The sequence below is a fragment of the Heterodontus francisci genome, chromosome 5 (genome assembly GCF_036365525.1).
Source record: "Heterodontus francisci isolate sHetFra1 chromosome 5, sHetFra1.hap1, whole genome shotgun sequence".
In the NCBI taxonomy this organism is placed as follows: Eukaryota; Metazoa; Chordata; class Chondrichthyes; order Heterodontiformes; family Heterodontidae; genus Heterodontus; species Heterodontus francisci.
This window is the reverse complement of record NC_090375.1, coordinates 48,415,665-48,438,092: the sequence shown is the minus strand read 5'-3', so window position 1 is coordinate 48,438,092 and position 22,428 is coordinate 48,415,665. Positions and strand designations below refer to the sequence as shown.

The 22,428-nt window shown below is 44.3% G+C and overlaps 1 protein-coding gene across 1 annotated transcript in view; it reads left to right on the top strand.

Annotated features, from left to right (window-relative positions):
• The window catches only part of tg (thyroglobulin), a 532,338-nt gene that overhangs the window by 480,254 nt on the left and 29,656 nt on the right, over window positions 1-22,428 (top strand). The window contains exon 52 of the mRNA XM_068032631.1: window positions 6,154-6,261. Coding sequence (XP_067888732.1) covers window positions 6,154-6,261 — 108 coding nt within the window. The remainder of the gene's footprint in view (window positions 1-6,153; window positions 6,262-22,428) is intronic.

Below are 22,428 nucleotides of genomic sequence, written 5' to 3'. Positions count from 1 at the left end.
TGAACAGCTTGGTTTAGTCACAGACAGTTACCAAAGAGAGGGATGAAGTTGGTAGCTAGGGAATGGAGCATGGAGTGGGGACCAAAAACAATGGCTTCAGTCTTCCCAATGTTTAATTGGAGGAAGTTTTCTCTCATCCAGCACTGGATGTCGGCTAAGCATTCTGATAGTTTAGCAATAATGGAGGATTTGAGAGAGGTGATGTTGAGGTAGAGCTGGGTGCTGTCAGTGTACATGTGAAAACTAAAGCTGTATTTTCAGATAATGTTGCCGAGGGGCAGCATGTAGATGAGAAATTGGAGGTGATCAAAGATAGATTCTTGGGGAAACCAGAGGTAATGGTGCGGTAGCTAGAGGAGAAACCATTGCAAGTGATAGTCTGGTTCCAATCAGACAGATAAGAATGGACCAGGCAAGTGTAGTCCTACCCAGCTAGACGACATTGGAGAGGCATTGGAGAAGAATGGTGCGGTCAACCATGTAAAAGGCTGAAAATGTTATGGAGATGGAAATAGTTGGTCTGAGTGAAGGTGCAAATATGTGGTCATAAGGGCAGCTCATCACAACCTTCTCAAGGGCAATTAGGGATGGGCAATAAATGCTGGCCTAGCCAGTGATGCCCATAATCCTTGAATGAATAAAAAAAAAGGTCGAGAAGGATGAGGAGAGAAAGTTTACTTTTGTTACAGTCACATAGGATGTAATTTGTCACTTTAGTAAAAGCCGTTTCAGTACTGTGGCCAAGGTAGAAACCTGAGTGGAGACAGGGGAGAGGGGTTTAAGAAGACTGGCAATTTAAAACTGGCATTTACTGGCAATATCCAACCCCTCAAGAGCTGGTATGTTGAGGCTGAGATATATAATATCTACAGGATGGACTGCAGCCAATCATCATGGTTATTTTGACAGCACTTCCCTCTCCTGTGATCTTTACCACCAAAAAACCTTGAGAAGCTAGGATTGTTCTCCTTAGAGAAGAGACATTTAAAGGGAGATTTAATAGAGGGGTTTAAGTTTGAGGAGTTTTGATAGAGTTAATATGGAAAAAGTGTTTCCATTGGCAGGAGGGTCAATATGCAAATATTGATTGAAGGTAATTGGCAAAAGAGCCAGAGAGGAAAGGAGGAGAATTTTTTAATGTAGCAACAAATGATTACCTGGAAAGCACTGCCTGAAAGGATTGTGGAAGCAGATTCAATCGTAACTTTCAAAAGTGAATTGAACAAATACTTGAAAAGTTGCAAGCCAATGGGGAAGAGGAGGGAAATGGGACTAATTGGAAAGCTGTTCCAAAGATCCAGCAGAATGGCCTCCTTCTGTGCTCTAAGGGTCTATGAAGATAAAAGCAACAATATCTTGATAATATCACCTCCAAGTTCCCCTTCAAGTCACCTACCACTCTGATTTGAGGGGATGTTGCTGACCACCCAACTTCCCCTCCTGGTCCCCATGTTAGCCGATATCGATAACGATTCTCTCTCTTCAGTGTTGTCCTCTCTGTTACTTCAGCATTACTGATGATTTGACAGATTTGATCAGTGCACAAAATGGAATAAGTATGGGGCCTGGAGTTTGATTTGGAAGGATTCCATGATCCAAATCTTTATCTTCAGTGAACCGTGTGATACTGGGAATGCTTATCAGAAAATCATGTTAATGGAAAATTGTGCGTAGATTTCTGACAAGTTCTGCTAGTGAGGGGGAGTTGCAGAGTGGGGGTGGGGTGGTAGGGGTTTGCTGTTGATCCCTGCATAAGGGAGCTCCATCAGGGAGAAGATTTATATCCTAGCTTCTCTAGTTTTTCAGTGGTAAAGATCACAGGGGAAGTAAGTGCTGTCAAAATAACTGTGGTGAATTGCCACAATGCATCCTGTAAATATTATATAGCACAGCCAAAATGCACCAGTTCTTGGAGGCGGGGGGGGGGGGGGGGGGGTGTGGGGGGGTTGAATATAGAATGGCACAGAAGGAGGCCATTCAACCTCTTGTGTCTGTACTAGTAAATGCCAGTTTTAAATTGCCGGTCTAAAACCCATCTCCCCTACCTCCTGCATCATCATCTCCAACAATAAGTGCAAGGAGCTCATAGACCTCGATGTCACTAAGATCAAGACCATCCAATCAGCTGCCTCTGCCACAGCCCTCCCTTCCATGAGCACACCGGGCCAAACTTCCTTTAAAGTTCCCCCCAACCTAGCTCGGGTGAAAATGGGATGAGGGAAACAATTTTGAAAAATAACACTGCACTGAAGAAGAAATAAATATCCACGTTAAAATCAACACACCTGATTAACCTTCGACTGTTCAGCAGTTGCCATTTACAGAAAATCACTCAAGGTGCTTGAAAAAAAAGCGCATATCGGACTCCCGTCACCTGAGTTCTTTTTTCACCTTGCGATTGGCTTTCTCCCAGTATTTGGCATCTGTATGGGTCTGTTGGCAGGGAAACCAGATTCACAGGGTGATCACTAGAACCATTCAGCTGGAACTGTTTACTTCCCACCTCAGATACCGTCTGTAGTTAGGCCAGACTCGCATGCTGCTGTAATCAGAAGCAGCGTGCACCCTCATTACCATGACATTTGCAGTCTTGTGCTTCTCTGAAGCACATCATTTACACCGATAATACCTGCTTGAATGGTACATTTAAAGGGTACTCAGGGGGATGAAAGAGTTTTCAAGTTTAACAGCAGAGCACTTTATAAATATTAAAATTTGGCTGAAAGTAACCAAGACTGTTAAAATCATTGAAGGATATTTAAGTTTGTCTAGTTCAGGATACACCAGTATGTGTCATCAAGGAATACAAATTCGATTTCCTCCTATGTCAGTGAGTTTCATAATAAAAAATCTCATGGCTGTTGAGAGGTTCCAAGCAGTGATCACCCATTTCTCCACAAAAAGGGAGGTGGAAATTCAGAGGGAACTTTACATCTACCATTCATCACTCTGTCAATCTGACTTGGTTTGTAGAGCTCTTAAATTTGGGTGAGTAGATTGAAATTTCAGCCCCATGCTGGGGCCTGAATTCCTAATTGAGGCTGGTGGTGTGCTGCATTGTTGGTGGAGGCGTTTTTTTTTCTTTTTGTAACATTAAACCAAGTTCCCATCTGTTAACAATTCTGTGTTGTAAAAGAGGAACAGAGAGTTTTCCCAATGCCTGGGCCAACATTCCTCCCTCAAACGACACCATCAAAAAAACGATTAACTGGTTAGTTAACTCACCACTGCTCGTGGCACATTTCTGATTCAGAAAGCTAATACATAAATGAAAATATTTCTTTTTTTCTGCTGGTTCACAACGAAATACATTGGTATGATGTAGCTTGGGGACTGCTTGAGTCAATGTTGTACAATGCATGTCAAAGCTTCCATCCACAGCCAACTTTCTCTGGGTTAGCGATGGAGTCAAGATAAAAATAAACATGCACATAGGAAAGAGAGAAAAGGAAACATATAGGTAGATACTTAGAATTCTGGCCTACAAAAAATAGGACAAGTCCAATATGGCCAAATACTGTTCCATCAGTCTATTCTTGATCATCAGCAATGTGGTAGAAAGTGTAGTTGACAGTGCTATCAAGCGGCACTTACTCACCAATGACATGCTTACCAATGCTCAGTTTGGGTTCTGACAGGGCTACTTGTCTCCAGACCTCATTACAACCTTGGTCCAAACATGGACAAAAGAGCTGAATTCCAGAATTAAGATGAAGGTGATTGCCCTTGATATCAAGCCAGCATTTGGCTGAGTGTGGAATCAAAGGAGCCTAAACAAAATTAAAGTCAATGGGAATGGGGGAAACCTCTCTACTGGTTGGAGTAATACCTAGCACAAAGGAAGATGGTTGTGGTTATTGGAGGACATCATCTCAGATCCCTGACACTACTGCAGGAGTTCCTCAGGGTAGTGTCCTAGACTGAACCATCTTCAGATGCTTCATCAATGACCTTCTCTCTAACATAAGGTCAGAAGTGGGCATATTCGCTCATGATTGCACAATGTCCAGTACTATTCACAATTCCTCAGATACTGCTTAATAGTCCAGCAATATTACCACTACATCACCGCCTCCCCTGGACAATACTCAGGCTCAGGATGTAAGTGGAAAGTAACATTTGCATCACACAGGTGCCAGGCAATGACCATCTCCATCAAGAGAGAATCTAACCATCTCCTCTTGACATTCAATTGCTGAATCCCCCACTATCAACATCCTAACGGTCATCCTTGATCAGAAATTTAACTAGATCAGCCATATAAATACTGTGGCTACAAGAGCAGGTCAGAAGCTGGGAATTCTGTGGCAAATAACTCATCTCCTGTCTTCCCAAAGCCTGTCCGCCATCTACAATGCACAAGACAGGAGTATGATGGAATATTCTCCACTTGCCTGGATGAGTGCAGCTCCAACAATACTCAAGAAGCTTGGCACCATCCAGGACAAAGCAGCCCACTTAATCTGCACCCCATCCACCACCTTATACATTCACTCCCTCCACCACAGGCGCATAGAGGCAGCAGTGTGTATCACATACATGATGCACTGCAGCAGCTCACAAAGGCTTCTTCAACAGTACCTTCCAAACCTGTGACCTCTGCCACCTAGAAGAATAAGGGCAGCAGACACATGGGAACACCACCACCTGCAAGTTCCCCTCCACGCTTCACACCACCCTGACTTGGAACTATATTGCCGTTCCTTCATTGTTGCTGGGTCAAAATCCTGGAACCCTTTTAGGAACAACACTTTTGGTGTACCTATCCTACATACGACTGCAGCGGTTCAAGAAGGTGGCTCACCACCACCTTCTCAAGAGCAATTAGGGATGGGCAACAAATACTAGCCTTTGCAGTGACACTCACATCCCAAGAATAAATCCAAATATCCAATTGAGTACATGTCAATCAACAAAAATAGTGTTATTCACTAGATAGGAAAAGCTACCAAACACCATTGAGTGAGCATCACCATGTCAATGAAAATAACAATATGGAGAGATGTAAAACGGGCTGCCAATTCACTATTATACCACACTTTTATATGTCACACATTTTACAAAGGCAGGAGAGATTAGATGGTGCAATGTAAAAGGGGATGGTTATGGGACAAGTAAAAAAACAAAAGATGGATCTAGAGGAGGTGCAAATGGGAATAGCAGAATCATCACCAAAAGCTGCCGTCTGATAAAACGGAGGTCTGTTTTTATTTCAGATTTCCAGCATCCACGGTATTTTGTCTTTTTACCTATTTATGGATGCAAAACCACAGGAAGCATTGATTTCCTAATATTTGCTCCCAGCAGGCAAGAGAATCTGCACCACGAGAGTTTATTTGGAAAATGGGCTGATCAGTACTTCAGGGAAAGTTGTAGAGATAAAATCATTTAAGAAACAATCGGACGCAGCAATGGGGGGGATTGTTCAGGATGGATAGATTAAGATGCCCCAAATGGCTTTTCTCATCCTAAGTATCTTGTGATCTTGATCGAAAGCGGGCTGCCATCTGGAAGGAGCGAGGGATGGGAAAACATAGCTACTGAAAGAATTGGAAAATAAATTTACAAGAGATGTGCTTAGAGACAATGAAGTAAGTGTTTTAAAGGAAAATAAATGGTGTTTTGCTTCCTTACTGAAGGTAGATAAATAAGGCAATAAATTTGCTCCCCTCCCATGCCACAGTTCCATAAATAAAACTGCAAATGTACTGTAATGTACACATAACTGCTTAAATATGGTTACATTACTCTTGCTGTCAAATTTAGCTCAGATGAAATTCAAAAGCTCATATTTTGTAGTGTTTTCATGGCTCCAGAGGGAGTTCATCAGTCATGAAGGGCAGAAAGATTAGCCAGCTCAGAAACCAACTGAGGTCCACAGGACAGAATGGGAGCTGGAAGTTATCAGAAGGGGGCAGGAGCAGTGACTGGCTATAATGGCGAGGCAGGAGGAGCACACCTGCTCATCCTAGCTGCGCAATGAGGTAAATAAAAGAGTTCAAACTTACTTTTGAGTGTGAACCTCCAGTGGTCTCTTTAACAGTTGCTGGCTTGAGTGCCAAGCACGTGAACGGGTCCAAATGGCCTCCCCTTATGGTCCTATATTCCTATTGTTGGTCTGATAAAGTCTGTATTTAAATTTTGTTTTTACAGGGACTATTTCATCATCTGCCCTGTTGTAAAGATGGCTGCTCACTGGGCCAACAGCACACAAGCCAATATCTTCATGTACCACGTACCAGGAAGTCTTTCTCAGCACAGGTAAGGAAATTACAGCAAGATGTCAAGGGACCTTCCCAACTTTTTTTTTTGTTTTTCATTCTCAGCATGTGGGCATAGCAAGGCTGGCACTTATAGCCAACCCCTAGTTGATGGTGGGCTTTATTCTTGAAGTTTGTTACAATTAAATGGATTTGCTTGGCCACTTCAGAAGGTAATTAAGAGTCACCCACTTTTGTTTGGGACTGGAGTCATATCTAGGTTAGGAACATAGGAACATTCGGCCATTCAGCCCATCGAGCCTGCTCCGCCATTCAAACAGACAGCAGGTTTACTTCCCTAAAGAACATTACTGAATCGATTTGTTTTTTTTACAACATTTCAAAAGCCATCAATCATGAGTGTGGGCAAGCTTGGTGGACCAGCTGATCTATTCCCGCCTATCATTTTCATATGTTCGTATGATTCTTCTTAAAGCAATCCAGTGTTATAAAAGTAAGATTGGAAGCTTTGAGGAGATTGCTAATCTGGAGGAGCACATCAAGGGAGGCATTAGTGAATTGGGTCAAAACCTTTGAATGTCACAAATCCATTGCTGAAGTTGCTCCTCCCTTCTTCTTAACTTCAATATGTCCAAATTGCATCTTTGGATTGGCCCTTTAAATCCTGGAGCTGGAGCTCACGTCATACATGTCTTCATCACACCCGATGCTGTGCGTTGGGCACAAAACCAGAAATAAAATTATAATGAGATGGCTGATTTAAAAAGGCTTGCTGATCATGCTTCCGGGTTTCCCATGCAATATTACCCCGCCACCACCACCCCCCAATCCACCACAGATCTTGGGGTCTTTGTCACTAACTATGTTTGTCTGTGGGAAGCCCATCAGCTCCCAACTCTTGTGCAATTTGATGAGGAGACCTACAGCAAGTGAATTTTCATGGAGATTGGCTCATTCATCCACCATAACTTTACAAGAAGAGTCATAGAAGCTAAGAGAATATGGTGTAAATGGCATTGTTTCCCTTTTATCTGAATGTTTCTGCAGCTCTTCTTCCTGAAGTTTAGAACAGACGAGTAGCAGAAATCTCAAAATTTCAGTCCATAATTGTTCCTAGAAACAGCTTCTGGATCCATGCCATAGGGAGGCTTTAACCTCATGTGGATTGGAATTCTTAAATGATTATTTTCATATGGCTCAATATCTCTGCCAAGTTGACAAATGTACATCCTTCATTTGATATTACCTGAGGTCCAGAGCTTCACTCTTTATTTGACTGAATTGCTTCAAGAAGAAGAACCCACAATCTTTCAACTCAACACCAAGTCCAATTCAACTATCATCCCTGTGCACATTGACCTACATTGACTCCCAGTCCAACAACACCTCTTTTTCAAAATTCTCATCCCTGTGTTGAAATACCTCCATGGAATCGCCCCTCCCTATCAGTAACATCGTCCAACCCTACAACCCTTCAAGAATTCTCCATTCCACCAGTTGTGGACTCTTGTGCATCTGCGATTTCCTTTAGATTAGATTAGATTAGAGATACAGCACTGAAACAGGCCCTTCGGCCCACCGAGTCTGTGCCGACCATCAACCACCCATTTATACTAATCCTACACTAATCCCATATTCCTACCAAACATCCCCACCTGTCCCTATATTTCCCTACCACCTACCTATACTAGTGACAATTTATAATGGTCAATTTACCTACCAACCTGCAAATCTTTTGGCTTGTGGGAGGAAACCGGAGCACCCGGAGAAAACCCACGCAGACACAGGGAGAACTTGCAAACTCCATACAGGCAGTACCCAGAATCGAACCCGGGCCCCTGGAGCTGTGAGGCTGCAGTGCTGACCACTGCGCCACTGTGCCGCCCCATCATCGGCAGCCGTCTTCAGTTGTTTCGGGCCTAAGCTTTCGAATTCCCTCACTGCCTCTCCATCTCTTTCTCCTTTAAGATATTCCTTAAAGCCTACCTGTGTGACTAAGCTTGATGTCACCTGTCGTCATGCCTCATTATTTGGTTTGGTATCTATTTCTGTCTGATTACACTCCTGTGAAACATCTTGAAATGGTTCACTACATTAAAAGAACTAATCAAATGCATGCTGTTGTTGTGAACAGTGAGAATATTATCAGTGATCCATGCTGAAATGCTGTGATGGGATGATATCATGGGTTTCTATGACAGGATGGTACTGAACAACTTATCAAAAAGTTAAATATAGCATAATGGTTAAATGCACAACTTGGTGAAAGTTGAACCTTACACACCCTGAACAGAGATTAGACATGACATACCATTAGAAGTCAACATATTGCAAATGATCTCATCTGTACTGAACTTTGTAAACCCACAACCTTCTAACCCAGAGGTGAGATAGTTCCAAATGAGCCAAGTTGATAGTCAAGGTTTTTTACAAAACTATCATTACAAACCAATGACAGTTTAGAGCGAAAGAGTAGTCTTTAATTGTGTGGAATGAGGAAAATATACTTCATGAGATTTTATTTTTAACCTAACCTACAGGTTGAATGAATTGATGAGTGAGACAGGCTGCAAAAGGGGATGCTCAATGCAAATAGGTGGTGAGGGTCATACAGACAGGTAATATAACAGCTCCTTCAGCATCTATGAGCCAAGGAGTCTGGAATACTGAGAACTAGCAATTAGTTTTGGCTTTTTGAGCAGAGTAAACAAAGCAGAGCACTCATTTGGCAATCTGTGGTTGTGTCCCGCCCATACATTTTTGTGGCAGTATCTCGTCCCAAGCAAAAATATTTTTCTAGCACTGTCCCTATGTTTTTTTTTCTGTTGCCAACAATCTGACCAAGTTTTGTATTTGAATTCAGCAATGTTCACATTATGCTGTATTTCAGGTCATGGGGCCCAGGAGATGATCAATGTCCATAGCAACAATATGAATTAGTTGCAGGCGATTCATATTCATGCACTGAGGCCTTGTGTATGCCGAGCATGGTATAAAGCTGTTGTGTTTAAGGCCTAGACAGGCATATTATTGGTTCATAAAGGAGCAAAAAATATGTTAATGAGTTGCTGGCCCCCATAATCTGTGCAGCTCAACGTCACTGTAATTATGAAATATAAAACAGGCACTGGATGATAAACTCCAAAACCTCTCTCAAGGTGGTAGAAGGTTATCGGGGGTAGGTGGAAATGTGGAGGAATCAGTTCAGCCATGAACCTATTGAATGGCGGAGCAGGCTCGGGGGTCGAGTGGCCTACTACTGCTCCTAATTCATAGGTTCATATGTATGTTCTCTTGGTAAGTTATAATAACACACAAGCCACAGGTGCTAACCTATGTAAAATATTGCCTCCCTCCTCTGAATCTGTGTTCAACTGAAATGACTGGATCAGTTATTACTCCTGGAAGAATGAATCGCTGGGAGGCACCACACACTACCAAATGCCATTCCCTTCCCCTTACAACAGCTTCCCATTTCCTTTGCTTCCCTACATCCATGGCTCACTCTTGACACAAGGGATATGAAAATTGTATGCAGCCTGCCGACCCACACACCTGAATTCCCAAGATGGTCTCCTGGGCTGCATTTTTACACCATCCAGCAAGCCAGATAGGGTGCATGATTGAGGGCCGCCCCCAATTCCCCAACTACCCCCAGGACCAAAGACGCCCCCCTTCCCCCCAAATGATCACCCTTGCCTCACCGGGGCACAGCCGATTACCCCCGGTGAGGCAACCCAAACTTACCTGTAGTCCTGCCTCCATGTCCTCGGCTGGGCTGCAGTCCGAGCAGTGGCCGCCGCTCCCGGTGACGCTGCTGGGACTAAGAGCTGCTGGCCGGATGATTGGCTGGCAGGTCAATGAGGTGGGACTTCCTCCCTCAATCAGGTGTAAGTCCCGCCTCTGAACAATTAAAGCCTGGGGACCCGTAAAATACAGGACGGATCCCCAAGCTAGGCGGAAGAGGGTTTGCCACCGAATTTTACGTTGGTGGCCAGCTCCCGTCCACCCGACGTAAAATCCAGCCCCTGGTGTGTTCAGCTGTGCACCTGGGACACAATTTTGTAATATGTACCCAATTGTTGATTATAATCCTGATAGTCCAGCATAGAATAATGCATAGAACATGAAAAGGGTATTCGAACTATCAAGGCCTTTCCTTGGACTATGTACAATTCATCTGATCATAGACTATACTCCATCCATTCAAATTCCTGAGGGAGGTGAAACAGATAAACCTCTCAGAAGATAAAGTTCTAACCCTTTAGGGAGCCTGTAAATCTATTGAACATCAATCTAACTCTATAATCTATTCAAACTAGACCAACTTCCCTCCATAGGTGTATCTAGTACATGAGCTACAGTATCATTAATGATATCATTAATGGCTAATAGATTGCACATTTTGTTTTCTTATATAGTTTAGACTTCATGTCCACCCTTGATGTATGAACCTTTGAGACAAAAGTGGATTCCAAAGATCAGACTCCTTCCTGTTACTTCCCATTTTCATTCTAATTCTTGCCACATTGAACAGCACAGCAGTTCTCCCCTTTAATAAGAATGTGCTAAGTCTGTGTCTGCTGATGGCTACTAAACTGCCCCGTCAATGCCCAGGAAACTGCCATTTGGTGAGTGAGAGGTATCAATTAGCTTGGTGGTCCACTTCAGCTCAGTGGGTAAATGCGTTCACTTTGTGGTATGAAACTACATCATACAGACCAGGGAAATCCCAGGTTCAATGCCAGGTCTGCGCTGAGTTGCCTGAACTCAGCTGGGGCAATACTGGAATGGGATACAGTAGTGTAGTTGTGATGTTACTGGATTAGTAATCCCGAGAACCTGAGTTCAAATCCTACCATGGCAGTTACATAAGTTATATTCAACTTAAAAAATCTGAAATGTGGCCATGATGTTGTTTATCTGGTTTGCTCTACATGTGACTCCAGTCCCACACTGACATGGCTGACTCTAACAAGCTAATGAGTTTTACCAAGCCAGTGCACAAATTACTGGTTCAAAAAGGCTACTTTCTCAGGGCAACCAAGGATGAGCAATAAATGCCAGCCTTTCCAGCAATGCCCACATCCTGAGAATCAATTAAAGAAACAAAATACTGCTGGTATTAATATCCCTAGGCTAGGAAGGTAAATAAAATATAATCAGTGAGGCTTCCAAAGGTTTGCTGTCAAGTGATCCCTGATGGAAATATGTCTTTATGTGTATGTGTGTGTAGCTTTGTGTGTATGCTGGCTGAGAATGGGATTGGACTTGACTGTGAAATCCCATACAGTCTAATGGCCTGTCAATATGCACTGCCCTGTCTACTTTGGCTAATAATCTTCACAGACAACATCCCAATATGACTCAACATCCTTGTAATGAAAGGTAGCTAAGGAAGAACATTTTGGAAATGAAAAGACACTGGTTGATTCTTGCAGATGACAAGAAAAGCCAACTGATAGAGGACAACACCAACTTTAGCACATACCTCTCAGGGCTGGTGGATGCAATGATATCTTTATTTGTTGAAAGGAGACAGACTGTCACACAAACCAGTGTCAGTACCCTGTCCTGCAGCAAAGGTGTCTCAGTTCATCAGAAAATGGTGGGTGGTATCTGAAAAGATGTGTTTTCCTCTGTAGTCTCCATTTCATAGGTACCCAGAATATAGCCCATGGAGGTCATCAGAAAGCTACTGCTTCCAGTGTTCTGGAATTTCCCTTGTAGCTAACCTGGCTGTTGGAAGCAGCATTCAAGACAAAGGAATGCTATTACCCCAGAAATCACCGAGCACGTGAAAGGCCTGAATATTAGGAGCCGAGGAAGTGTCCAGCTTCCCCTTGACTGATGCTCAAGGCAGCAAAGCATTTTGAAATCAGAAATTTAGCGGGTAGGAAAGATCAGGTGAAACCCATCATTAATCAGGGTGTCGTAGTGTTATAAAAGCAGGACTTTGTAACATTATTATATTTTTAAAATAGTGATTTTTAAACGTTTAAGATGGAGTCCAGAAGGTCAGGTGACCTCACATCCACTCTGCAAAAGGACAAGACAGATCAAAGACTTTCTTTGGAAAAAAAGAGACTGCAGGGGTAACACCTGAAGAACAATGGGTCCCGCCCTCCCAGACTTTCAGGTCATAAAAAAGGGGTTTGGTGACTTTGAAAATACAAATTCACCAAGCAACTGTTAACACTTGGGAACAATGGAAGGCCCAGGTGGCTTTGTGAAACGAGACTTCTGGACTTTGCAGATTAGAACAGGACAATAAGCTATTGACTTTTAAGTCCAGAAAAATTTTACAGATTTTCTGAAGGCAGACAGGCTGTAAGAAGGGAACCCAGCAGTTGCAGCCTCAGAGCAGGCTGTAAGGAAGACAACCAATGGTGGTGGCTTTGAAAGAGAGAGAGAAAGAGAGGGGAGACCTGCTCTCGGAAGCCTGATATAGAAAAGGCTGCGAAGATTTGAACCTGTTATGAAAGTTGAAGTTTGCAGAAAAGTAGAAGACCATCAGGATCAGCAGGAATTGCCTTATTCACAGACGTCCAGGCCGGAAGTACTCGGAGAAGTGAGCCAAGAGGACATTGATTTTTGAAAAGGTCTGGGAGATCCAACCCATTGCTACTGGGAGGAGTTTGGGACTTTTAACCACAAAAGATTTTGCCATCAAAAGGGACTGTGCAATATATAAGTGTGGTGTGAGGTTTTCAAGTATTCCAATAAGTAAAGAAAATACCTTTCTTTGTAATCTGGGGTACCAGCTACTTACAAAGTACTATTTAGTTAATAGGGGTTTCTTTTAGTTATTTGTTCTAGTAAAAGTCTTAAAAAGTGAAACCTTGTCATGTAATTCTTTAAATTGGTCTTGTGGTTCATATCTCATATTTTAACTTAATGGTCTCACTGAGGTAATAACAGTAGCCATCCGGAGACTATCCCATGAACAACGCCCTGTTTGTCTTTGTGATCCTTGGAAAAATATTAATAGAAATGTCTCATATAATCCTGTGAATAGTTATGATAAACCATTACACTATCTAGATGTTATTCAAAGAATTCCACAGAACTGGAGAGGGTGGGACAGAAAGAGAGAGAGAAAAAGAGAGACAATGAAAGAGACAGAGGGAGAGAGATCATAAATATTTTTCCAGCTCTCCTTATTTAAAGCCAGTGACATGTCACATTGTTAAGTTATCAACACATTTTTATTCCTAAGAGCAGGGTATTGACCTCCAGACTTCAAGTGCCTCTTGGCTCCCTATCTGATCATTTTATTCCAATAAAATGCCTGCTTCTGCATAGCTGATAGCGGTCAGTAAATCATGTGGAAAGAAAATATTTTTCTTCTTTTGATCTTTGTGTTCCTTGTACTGACAGCCCACAGTTGCCTTAATATCAGGAATATGCAGTTGAGACTCTCAAAGTATACAACTGTAAAGATGTGCTGTCTGTTTTTAAAAAGCATTTGGCACACCTTTCTTTCTCCCTGACAGATATCATAAATCAAAAGGGTTCACCAAGGAGTCTTGGCCTGGTCCTTGAACCCCCACTGCCCACCCCCCAGAGATCTTAAAGTTATGAGAGCACCTTTTATGCTCATTATAAAGGCAGTCGATGGAGGATGACATTATGGCATCCACAACTCCCTCTTCCCCAGCGCTGGCACCCAGCGCCGCAATTTTCGGCCTATTTGGGTGGTCAGAAACACCTAAGATTTGCCCTTGCATTGCATGTAGACTCTTACAGAATATTTAATTTAAGTGACCCCCTCCTTGATCCTGCAAACTTTGACTATTAATGCTGTTATTTTCTTTAAAAATATGCATTTGGCAAACCTTTCTTTCAACATTGGCAGATGTCACAAATTTATAAAGGCACGAAATAAAAACAAAAAATGCTGGATACACTCAGCAGGTCTGGCAGCATCTGTGGAGAGAGAAACAAGAGCATACGAATTAGGAGCTAGAGTAGGCCACTCGGCCCCTCGAACCTGCTCCACCATTCAATAAGATCATGGCTGATCTGATTTTAACCTTGACTCTACATTCCCCCCTACCAGTGATAACCTTTCACCCCCTTGCTTATCAAGAATCTATCTATCTCTGCCTTAAAAATATCTAAAGACTCTGCTTCCACCTCCTTTTGAGGAAGAGAATTCCAAGACTCACGACCCTCTGAGAGAAAAAAAATTTCTCCTCATCTCTGTCTTAAATGGGTGACCCCTTATTTTAAACAGTGACCCCTAGTTCTAGATTCTGCCACAAGGAGAAACATCCTTTCCACATCCACCCGGATCAAGACCCCTCAGGATCTTATAACGTTTAATTTAACATTTCTGGACTGTGACCTTTAATCAAAAAAAGGCCCTACCCTTCTTTTTACATTGGCTACAAAGTGACAGTTAGATTGAAATTGCATGTGCTGTGGTGGAACAGCAGGCAATTTACCTCATCAACTGAGCCAAAGGAGACAGTCCGTGGAACAGCTGTGGCAGAAGCTTAATGATGGTAAATGTCATTGTGCACCAACAAGAGATGAAGGGGAGTGGGGATTGGAATGGGGAACTTACTTTGTCACACACATCTCAAGTACAACATAGGAATCTTGCAAACCAATTAAATGAAGTGGGTAAATACACAATCTGGAATATAGCAGGAACATCCAAGGTACAGCTCCTTCATCTGTGCTGAGTTAACTAATCTTAGCCACAGTTATTGTAGAGATGTGCAAATGAATAATTTGGTGTAATATCAGAAAGTTCTTATTCAGGACTTTCCCTCAAAAAATTGGATCCAATTGAGGTATTTATAATGATAAAGGCATTTAAGAGTGTTGCTACGGAGAAATGAGAAACTATTTCTTCTGATGTGGGAATCCAGAACAATACGATGTAGTCTTAAAATTAGAGCTGGGTCATTAAGGAGTGGAATCACAGAGCATTCTTTCACTCACGGGGTGGAGAAAATCCAGAATTCTCTCCCACAAAAGGCTGTGGATGAGTCAATTGAAGTTTCCAAGACTGAGATCGAAATAATTTTATTATGTAGGGTGAACAAGGGAGAGCAGTAATAAAGGAATGTGGAACAGATCAAGTGATGGATCAAGAAACCTTAATGCGGTCCAAGAAGAAATGTAACAGGTTCTAGTCAACAAATAGGATTGAGAGTTAATAGAAATGCACCAAAGGAATATTGTGATGAGGTCGGCGAGATAGATGGAAGGTCTCCTGCCTGGATATTTTACGGTAATACATACTCACCTCATTTTTGCTGGACTTATCCCTATACATCAACCCTACCACTCCACCACCTCTTAGGAATAAAAAGATTAATTCAGGAATCCTCTGTCAAAAGTTCCTCTCTGACCCCTCAAATGCAATCAAACAAGCCCCAGGAGGCACTTAACATTCCTTCTGCTATGATCATGTTGGTTTTCAAAAATGGGTCCAATATCTTCTTGGGCCATGTGAGAAGTCAGGTCTCATTAGAACCTCTGTGAAATTATAAATATTAGTTTTTTTAGAAGCACAAGTGAATAAATGTGTGGTTGACTTGTAATATGTTCTTTGTCTCCAGGTGTATGCTGTTTAAGTGTGTGAACTGCCAGTGCATGTTTGGTTGATCTAGGATTTGGGTGTTCAGGTCCATTGTTCCCTGAAGGTGGCAACGCAGGTCAATAGAGTGGTCAAGAAGGCATACGGCATGCTTTCCTTCATCGGACGGGGTATTGAGTACAAGAGTTGGCAGGTCATGTTACAGTTGTATAGGACTTTGGTTCGGCCACATTTGGAATACTGCGTGCAGTTCTGGTCGCCACATTACCAAAAGGATGTGGATGCTTTGGAGAGGGTGCAGAGGAGGTTCACCAGGATGTTGCCTGGTACGGAGGGCGCTAGCTATGAAGAGAGGTTGAGTAGATTAGGATTATTTTCATTAGAAAGACGGAGGTTGAGGGGGGACCTGATTGAGGTGTACAAAATCATGAGAGGTATAGACAGGGTGGATAGCAAGAAGCTTTTTCCCAGAGTGGGGGATTCAATTACAAGGGGACACGAGTTCAAAGTGAGAGGGGAAAAGTTTAGGGGGGATATGCGTGGAAAGTTCTTTACGCAGAGGGTGGTGGGTGCATGGAACGCATTACCAGCGGAGGTGGTAGACGCGGGCACGATAGCGTCTTTTAAGATGTATCTAGACAGATACATGAATGGGCAGGAAGTAGAGATACAGACCCTTAGAAAATAGGCGACAGGTTTAGATAGAGGATTTGGATCGGCGTAGGCTTGGAGGGCCGAAGGGCCTGTTCCTGTGCTGTAATTTTCTTTGTTCTTTGTTCTTTGATTGTCAAGAGTAGTAAGGGCAGTCAGCAGGGATCAGTTCAGATTGAAGTTCCCCATAAGAGTTGGATCAGGGCAAGTCGTTGCTGATGAATTGGAGCTGACTGAAGTAGCTGGCGAGTTTATTGGGTCAGGACACATATTCTGAAAGAAGTCACATCAGATCAGACTTGAAATGGAATCAGTTTGGAATTGCCTACAGGAGTCAGGAACAGTACCAGGCATAACTAATTGACTACAACACAGGACTACATGCATGCTAAACAGAGGAAGCAGCATGCTATAGACAGAGTCAAGTGATCCCACAACCAGCGGATTAGATCAAAGCTCTGCAGCCTTGTCATATCCAGCCATGAGTGGTGGTGACAATTAAACAGTTAATGGGAGAAGGAGCGTCCTTGAACATTTTCATCCTCAATGATGGCATAGCCCAGTACATGGGTGCAAAATTTAAGGCTGAAGCATTCGCAACCATTTTCAGTCAGAAGTGCTACATGGATGATCCATTTCGGCCTTCTTCTGAGGTCTAAACTATCACAGATGTCAGTCTTCATCCAACTCAGTTCACTCTATGCAATATCAAGAAACAGATACAGCAAAAGCTGTGGGCTCCGACAACATCCTGGGTGTAGTGCCAAGATTTGTGATCCAAAAGTGGCCGTGTTGCTCTAGTACAACCTCAACGCTAGCATCGACAACAAATTGGAAAATTTCCCACCTATTCCTGTCCACAAAAAAGGAGGGCAAATCCAATCTGGTCAATTACTGCCGCATCAGTCTACTTTCAACCATCAACAAAGAGATGGAAGGTGTTGCCGGCAATGCGATCTCATGGCACTTACTCACCAAAAATCTGCTCATAGATGATCAGTTTGAGTTTTGCTGGGACTACTCAGCTACAGACCCCATTACAGCATTGGTACAAACATGGATTAAAGAGCTGAATTTCAGAGATGAGGTGAGTGTGACTGGCCCTGACATCAAGGAAACATTTGACTGAGTGTGGCACGAGTAAAACTGTACCAGCACAAAGGAAGATGATTGTGGTTGTTGGGGATGAATCATCTCAGCCCCAGGACATTGCTGCAGGAGTTCCTGAGGATAGTGTCCTAGGCCCAACCATCTTCAGCTGCTTCATCAGTGACCTTTCTCCATCATAAGGTCAGAAGTGGGGATGTTGGCTGATGATTGCACAGTGTTGAGTTCCTCAGCAATTCCTCAGATACTGAAGCAGACCATGCCTTCATGAAGCAAGACCTGGACATCACCCAGGCTTGGGCTGATAAGTGATAAGTAACGTTTTCACTACACAATTGCCAGCACATGGCCATCTCAAACAAGAGATAGTCTAGCCAACTTCCTTTGTCAGCCAATGGCATAATCATCATTGAGTCCCCCACAATTAACATGCTGGGTTCATCACTGACCAAAAACTTAACTGGATCAGCCATATAAATGCTGTGGGTATAACAGCAGGTCAGAAGTGTGATGAAATACTCTCCACTTGCCTGGATGAGTACAGCTCCAACAACATTCAAGAAGCTCAACACTAACCAAGACAAAGCATTTGATCGGTACCCCATCTGCCACCTTAAACATTCACTCCCTCAACTGCCAACCTAATATGGCTGTAGTGTATACCATTTACAAGATGTGCTGCAGCAACTCACCAAGGCTTCTTCAGCAGCACCTTCCAAACCCACCATCTCTACCACCAGTGCAGTGGTATACCTTCACCAAATGGACTGCAGCGGTTCAAGAAGAGGGCTCACCATCACCTTCACAAGGGCAATTAGGGATGGACAATTAATGCTGCCTTGCCAGCAATGCCCACATCCCTGAATGAATAAACAAATAAAAAAAAATCACTTAGGAATGATGTGGCTGTATCCCTCTTAATTCTGCTGCTAATTATTTTTCAACAATAATCTTTAATGGTACAACCAAGTCTGTATAGGGTTAACACAAGTTCTGGTTGTGTGCTTCAAACTTAATGAGGGTATATTATAATTTAACACCACCACCCTCCCAGTGGGAAACTTGACAGGATTGGATCGGCCATCCATTTTATGCGCTGCCTGATTTTACTTTCCATTGAACCTATTTGCATTGTCCCCTATTCAAAGCTGCATATTTTTATCCCAATTTACCTTTAAACGATGGCAATCTTTAAGATGTCAACCATGGCTCAGCAATACCACTCATGTCTCAGAATTCGAAAGCTCATGGGTTCAAGCCTCACTCCAGTGATTTAAGCACATATTCTACGTTGACAGTCCAGTCCGGTGCAATAAGGAGGGAGTGTTGTACTATCAAAAGTGTTATCATTTGGATGAGATATTAAACTGAGTTCCCGTCTGCCCTCTCAGGTGTATGTATAAGATCCCATGGCACTATTTGAAGAGAAGCATCAGAGTTCTCCTGGTGTCTTGGCCAAATTTATCCTTCAACCAACACCTAAAACAGATTATCTGGTTATTTATTTTATTGTGGGACCATGCTGTATGCAAATTTTCCACTGCATTTCCTGCATTACAACAGCGACTATACTTTAAAGGTAATACATTGGTTGTAAAGTGCTTTGGACATCCTCAGATCATGAAAGGCACTAAATAAATGCATGTTCTTTCTTTACTGAGCATTTTTCATGTGTGTCTTTACATGAATTACCTATCAGTCTTTTGACAATGGGCACAGGGCACAGAGTAGCAGTAGAAATTAACGATTTGCTCAATGTATTTTACCTTACGTTGCTCACCTCAATATACATCACAATCATTCAAAAAACTGTGGGTCAGAAATTGTGAGGCTGTATTGCCAGTGAAGAACCATAGGAGATAGGAGCACGGGGCACAGATTTGGGGCTGCAAAGTTGTAGGCTCGTTTCCAACCTCGCATCAGTTTTGCTACAGTTGTGCAGGGCAATGGTGAAACCATATCTGGAGCACTGCTTACAATTTTGGTCTCCTTACTTAAGAAAGGATATAATTGCATTAGAAGCAGTTCAGAGAAGGTTCACTCAACTGATTCCCGGGATGGGGGGGTTATCATATGAGGAAAGGTTGGACAGGTTGAGCCTGTATCCATTCGAGTTTAGAAGAATGAGAGGTGATCTTATTGAAATGTATAAGATCCTGAGGGGACTTGACAGGGTGGATGCTGAAAGGATGTTTCCCCTTATGGGAGAGACTGGAACTAGGGGGCACTGTTTAAAATTAGACCGCAATTGTTGACAACGCGATCGGTAGGTGGCGCTGTTTTGGCACATGCGCAAATACAGCATGTGCCACGAAAACGTCACAGCTTGCGACTGTAGCAGCTGCCAGGACTAAAGATGGCGCTGCTCAAAAAATCACAGAGATGAAACCTAACAAACACGTGGCAGAATACAATGGCCGGAGTGTGAGAGTGGAGCGGGCCGGGGAGAGCAGCGCGGGGAGACCAGCGGTAGCGGTGCCGGGGGGGGGGTAGGGGGGAGAAAGAGGGAGAGGGAGGGGGGGGAGAAAGAGGGAGAGGGAGGGGGGGAGGAGAAAGAGGAGAGGGAGGGGGGGAGAAAGAGGGAGAGGGAGGGGGGGAGAAAGAGGGAGGGGGGGAGAAAGAGGGAGAGGAAGGGGGGAGAAAGAGGGAGGGGGAGAAAGAGGGAGAGGGAGTGGGGGAGAAAGAGGGAGGAGGGGAGAAAGAGGGAGGGGGGGGGAGAAAGAGGGAGAGGGAGGGGGGGAAGAGGGAGAGGGAGGGGGAGAGGGAAGGGGGGAGAAAGAGGGAGAGGGAGGGGGGGAGAAAGAGGGAGAGGGAGGGGGGGAGAAAGAGGGAGAGGGAGGGGGGAGAGGGAGGGGGGGAGAAAGAGGGAGAGGGAGGGGGGGAGAAAGGGGGGGAGAAAGAGGGAGAGGGGGGAGAAAGGGGGAGGGGGGAGAAAGAGGGAGGGGGGAGAAAGGGGGAGGCGGGAGAAAGAGGGAGGGGGGTAGAAAGAGGGGGGGAGAGGGAGAGGGGGAGAGGGAGGAGGGAGAAAGGGGAAGGGAGGGGGAGAGAAAGAGGGGGGAAGGAGGGGGAGAGAAAGAGGGGGGAAGGAGGGGGAGAGAAAGAGGGGGAAGGAGGGAGGGGGAGAGAAGGAGGGGGGAAGGAGGGAGGGGGAGAGCTGGGGGAAGAGGGGGGGAGGGAGGGGGGAAGGAGGGAGGGGAAGAGCTGGGGGAAGTGGGGGGGGAGAGGGAGGAGGGGAGGGAGAGGGAGGAAGGGGAGAGAGTGGGGGGGGAGAAGGGGAGAGAGTGGGGGGAGGGGGAGAGGGAGGAGGGGGAGAGAGTGGGGTGGGAGAAGGGGAGAGAGTGGGGGGGGAGAAGGGGAGAGAGTGGGGGGGGAAGCAGTGGAACGGAAGAGGAGTGCCTTTTTCTGTGCATGCGCTATAAACACAACAGCAAAAGACTTACTGGCCAGTCCCTGGACCCGGTGACACCAAGGTCTTCGCACGCTCGCTCCCCGCGGCTCTCTACGGCCTCTCGCTTCTGGCCCTCTCCATTCAGCCGTTCCTCCAGCTGCGGATGCCCAATCCAGTTGCTTTCTCCCCTACCCAGTTGCTTTCTCTACTTCTCCACAGTACTTCAGGCATTGCAACTGTCTGGTCCCTGCATTTTGCATGCTCCCTCTCTCCACTCTCCCCACCCCTCCCCCTCTTCACCCACCCCTCCCCCTCTTCACCCACCCCCCCTTTACCCCCCTACCTCCACCCCTCCTTTACCCCCCTACCTCCACCCCTCCTTTACCCCCCTACTTCCACCCCTCCACCATAGTTGAATATCTGAAGTGCAGTTGCAAAGTCGGGGAAATAGCATGCAAAACAAAACCTCAACAATTCTGGGTTTAATTATTGAAAAGTTTTATTAAGTTCATTAAGTATCCGCGGAACTGCTGTGCATGGATACATGAATGTTGTGTCCAGCATTCCCGTTAGACAGACAGGCCGAGTCTCTGCTATGCACAGCTAAAGAGATTGTTCCTGGAGAGCCTTGTGGTGAATGAACGCTTGGCTCTCTATTCCACTACTGTATTGTCCATGTGAAGAAGGCAAAGTCACAAGAGTCTGAGCTCAGTCTATTCTTGGTGAATGTTCCCCAAGCGCATCCCAATGTGCATTCCCAATTCATCCATAAATGCAATGTTCCTTTCCACATCGTGATGAGCTCCGCAGCATGATCCAGTTGCCTTCATTGCTTGAATGCTGACCGTAAGTCTCGAGGATTGTTTTCGCGACGGCATGTTTTACATGAAAAGAAGAAAAGCAAATCAGAGTCAGAGCTTGCCTCCCTCCATCCGTTGAAATTACTGTTGTGCACACCTTTTTAAGTTCTGCAGTGAAGGCACCAATTGATAACGTCGCCAATGAAGCACTTATTACCCACCTCAGATGCAGGAATCATCACATCCTTGCGTCCTCTCCCGCACTGCCTCCTTTGCTGGAATGCCATCCTTAAGTGTCAAGGATTGTTTTCTCAAGGGCACATTTTACACGAAAGGAAATAATGAAAGAACATCAGTGTCAGAGCTTCCCTCCCTCCAATGAAATTACTGTTGCGCATGTTTTATGCTCTGCAGTATAGGCCAATGAATCACTTAGTACTCACCTCAGCTGTAGGAGTCAGGATGATGTAACTGCCCCTATCTCGTGATGGTTCAATGCTGCTCTCAGGGAAAACATGAATGATGTGAGGGTGCTGGAAAAAGAAGCACATTTCTTTTGGACTATGAACATAAAGCAGGCCATTTAGCCCAGCTGTTCCCTGCTAGTGGTTATGCTACTCGTGCGTCTTCCCATCCATTCCCATTTAATCCTGCCTACTACTATCAGCAACATCTTCCATTTCTTTCACTCTTATCTACCTTTGC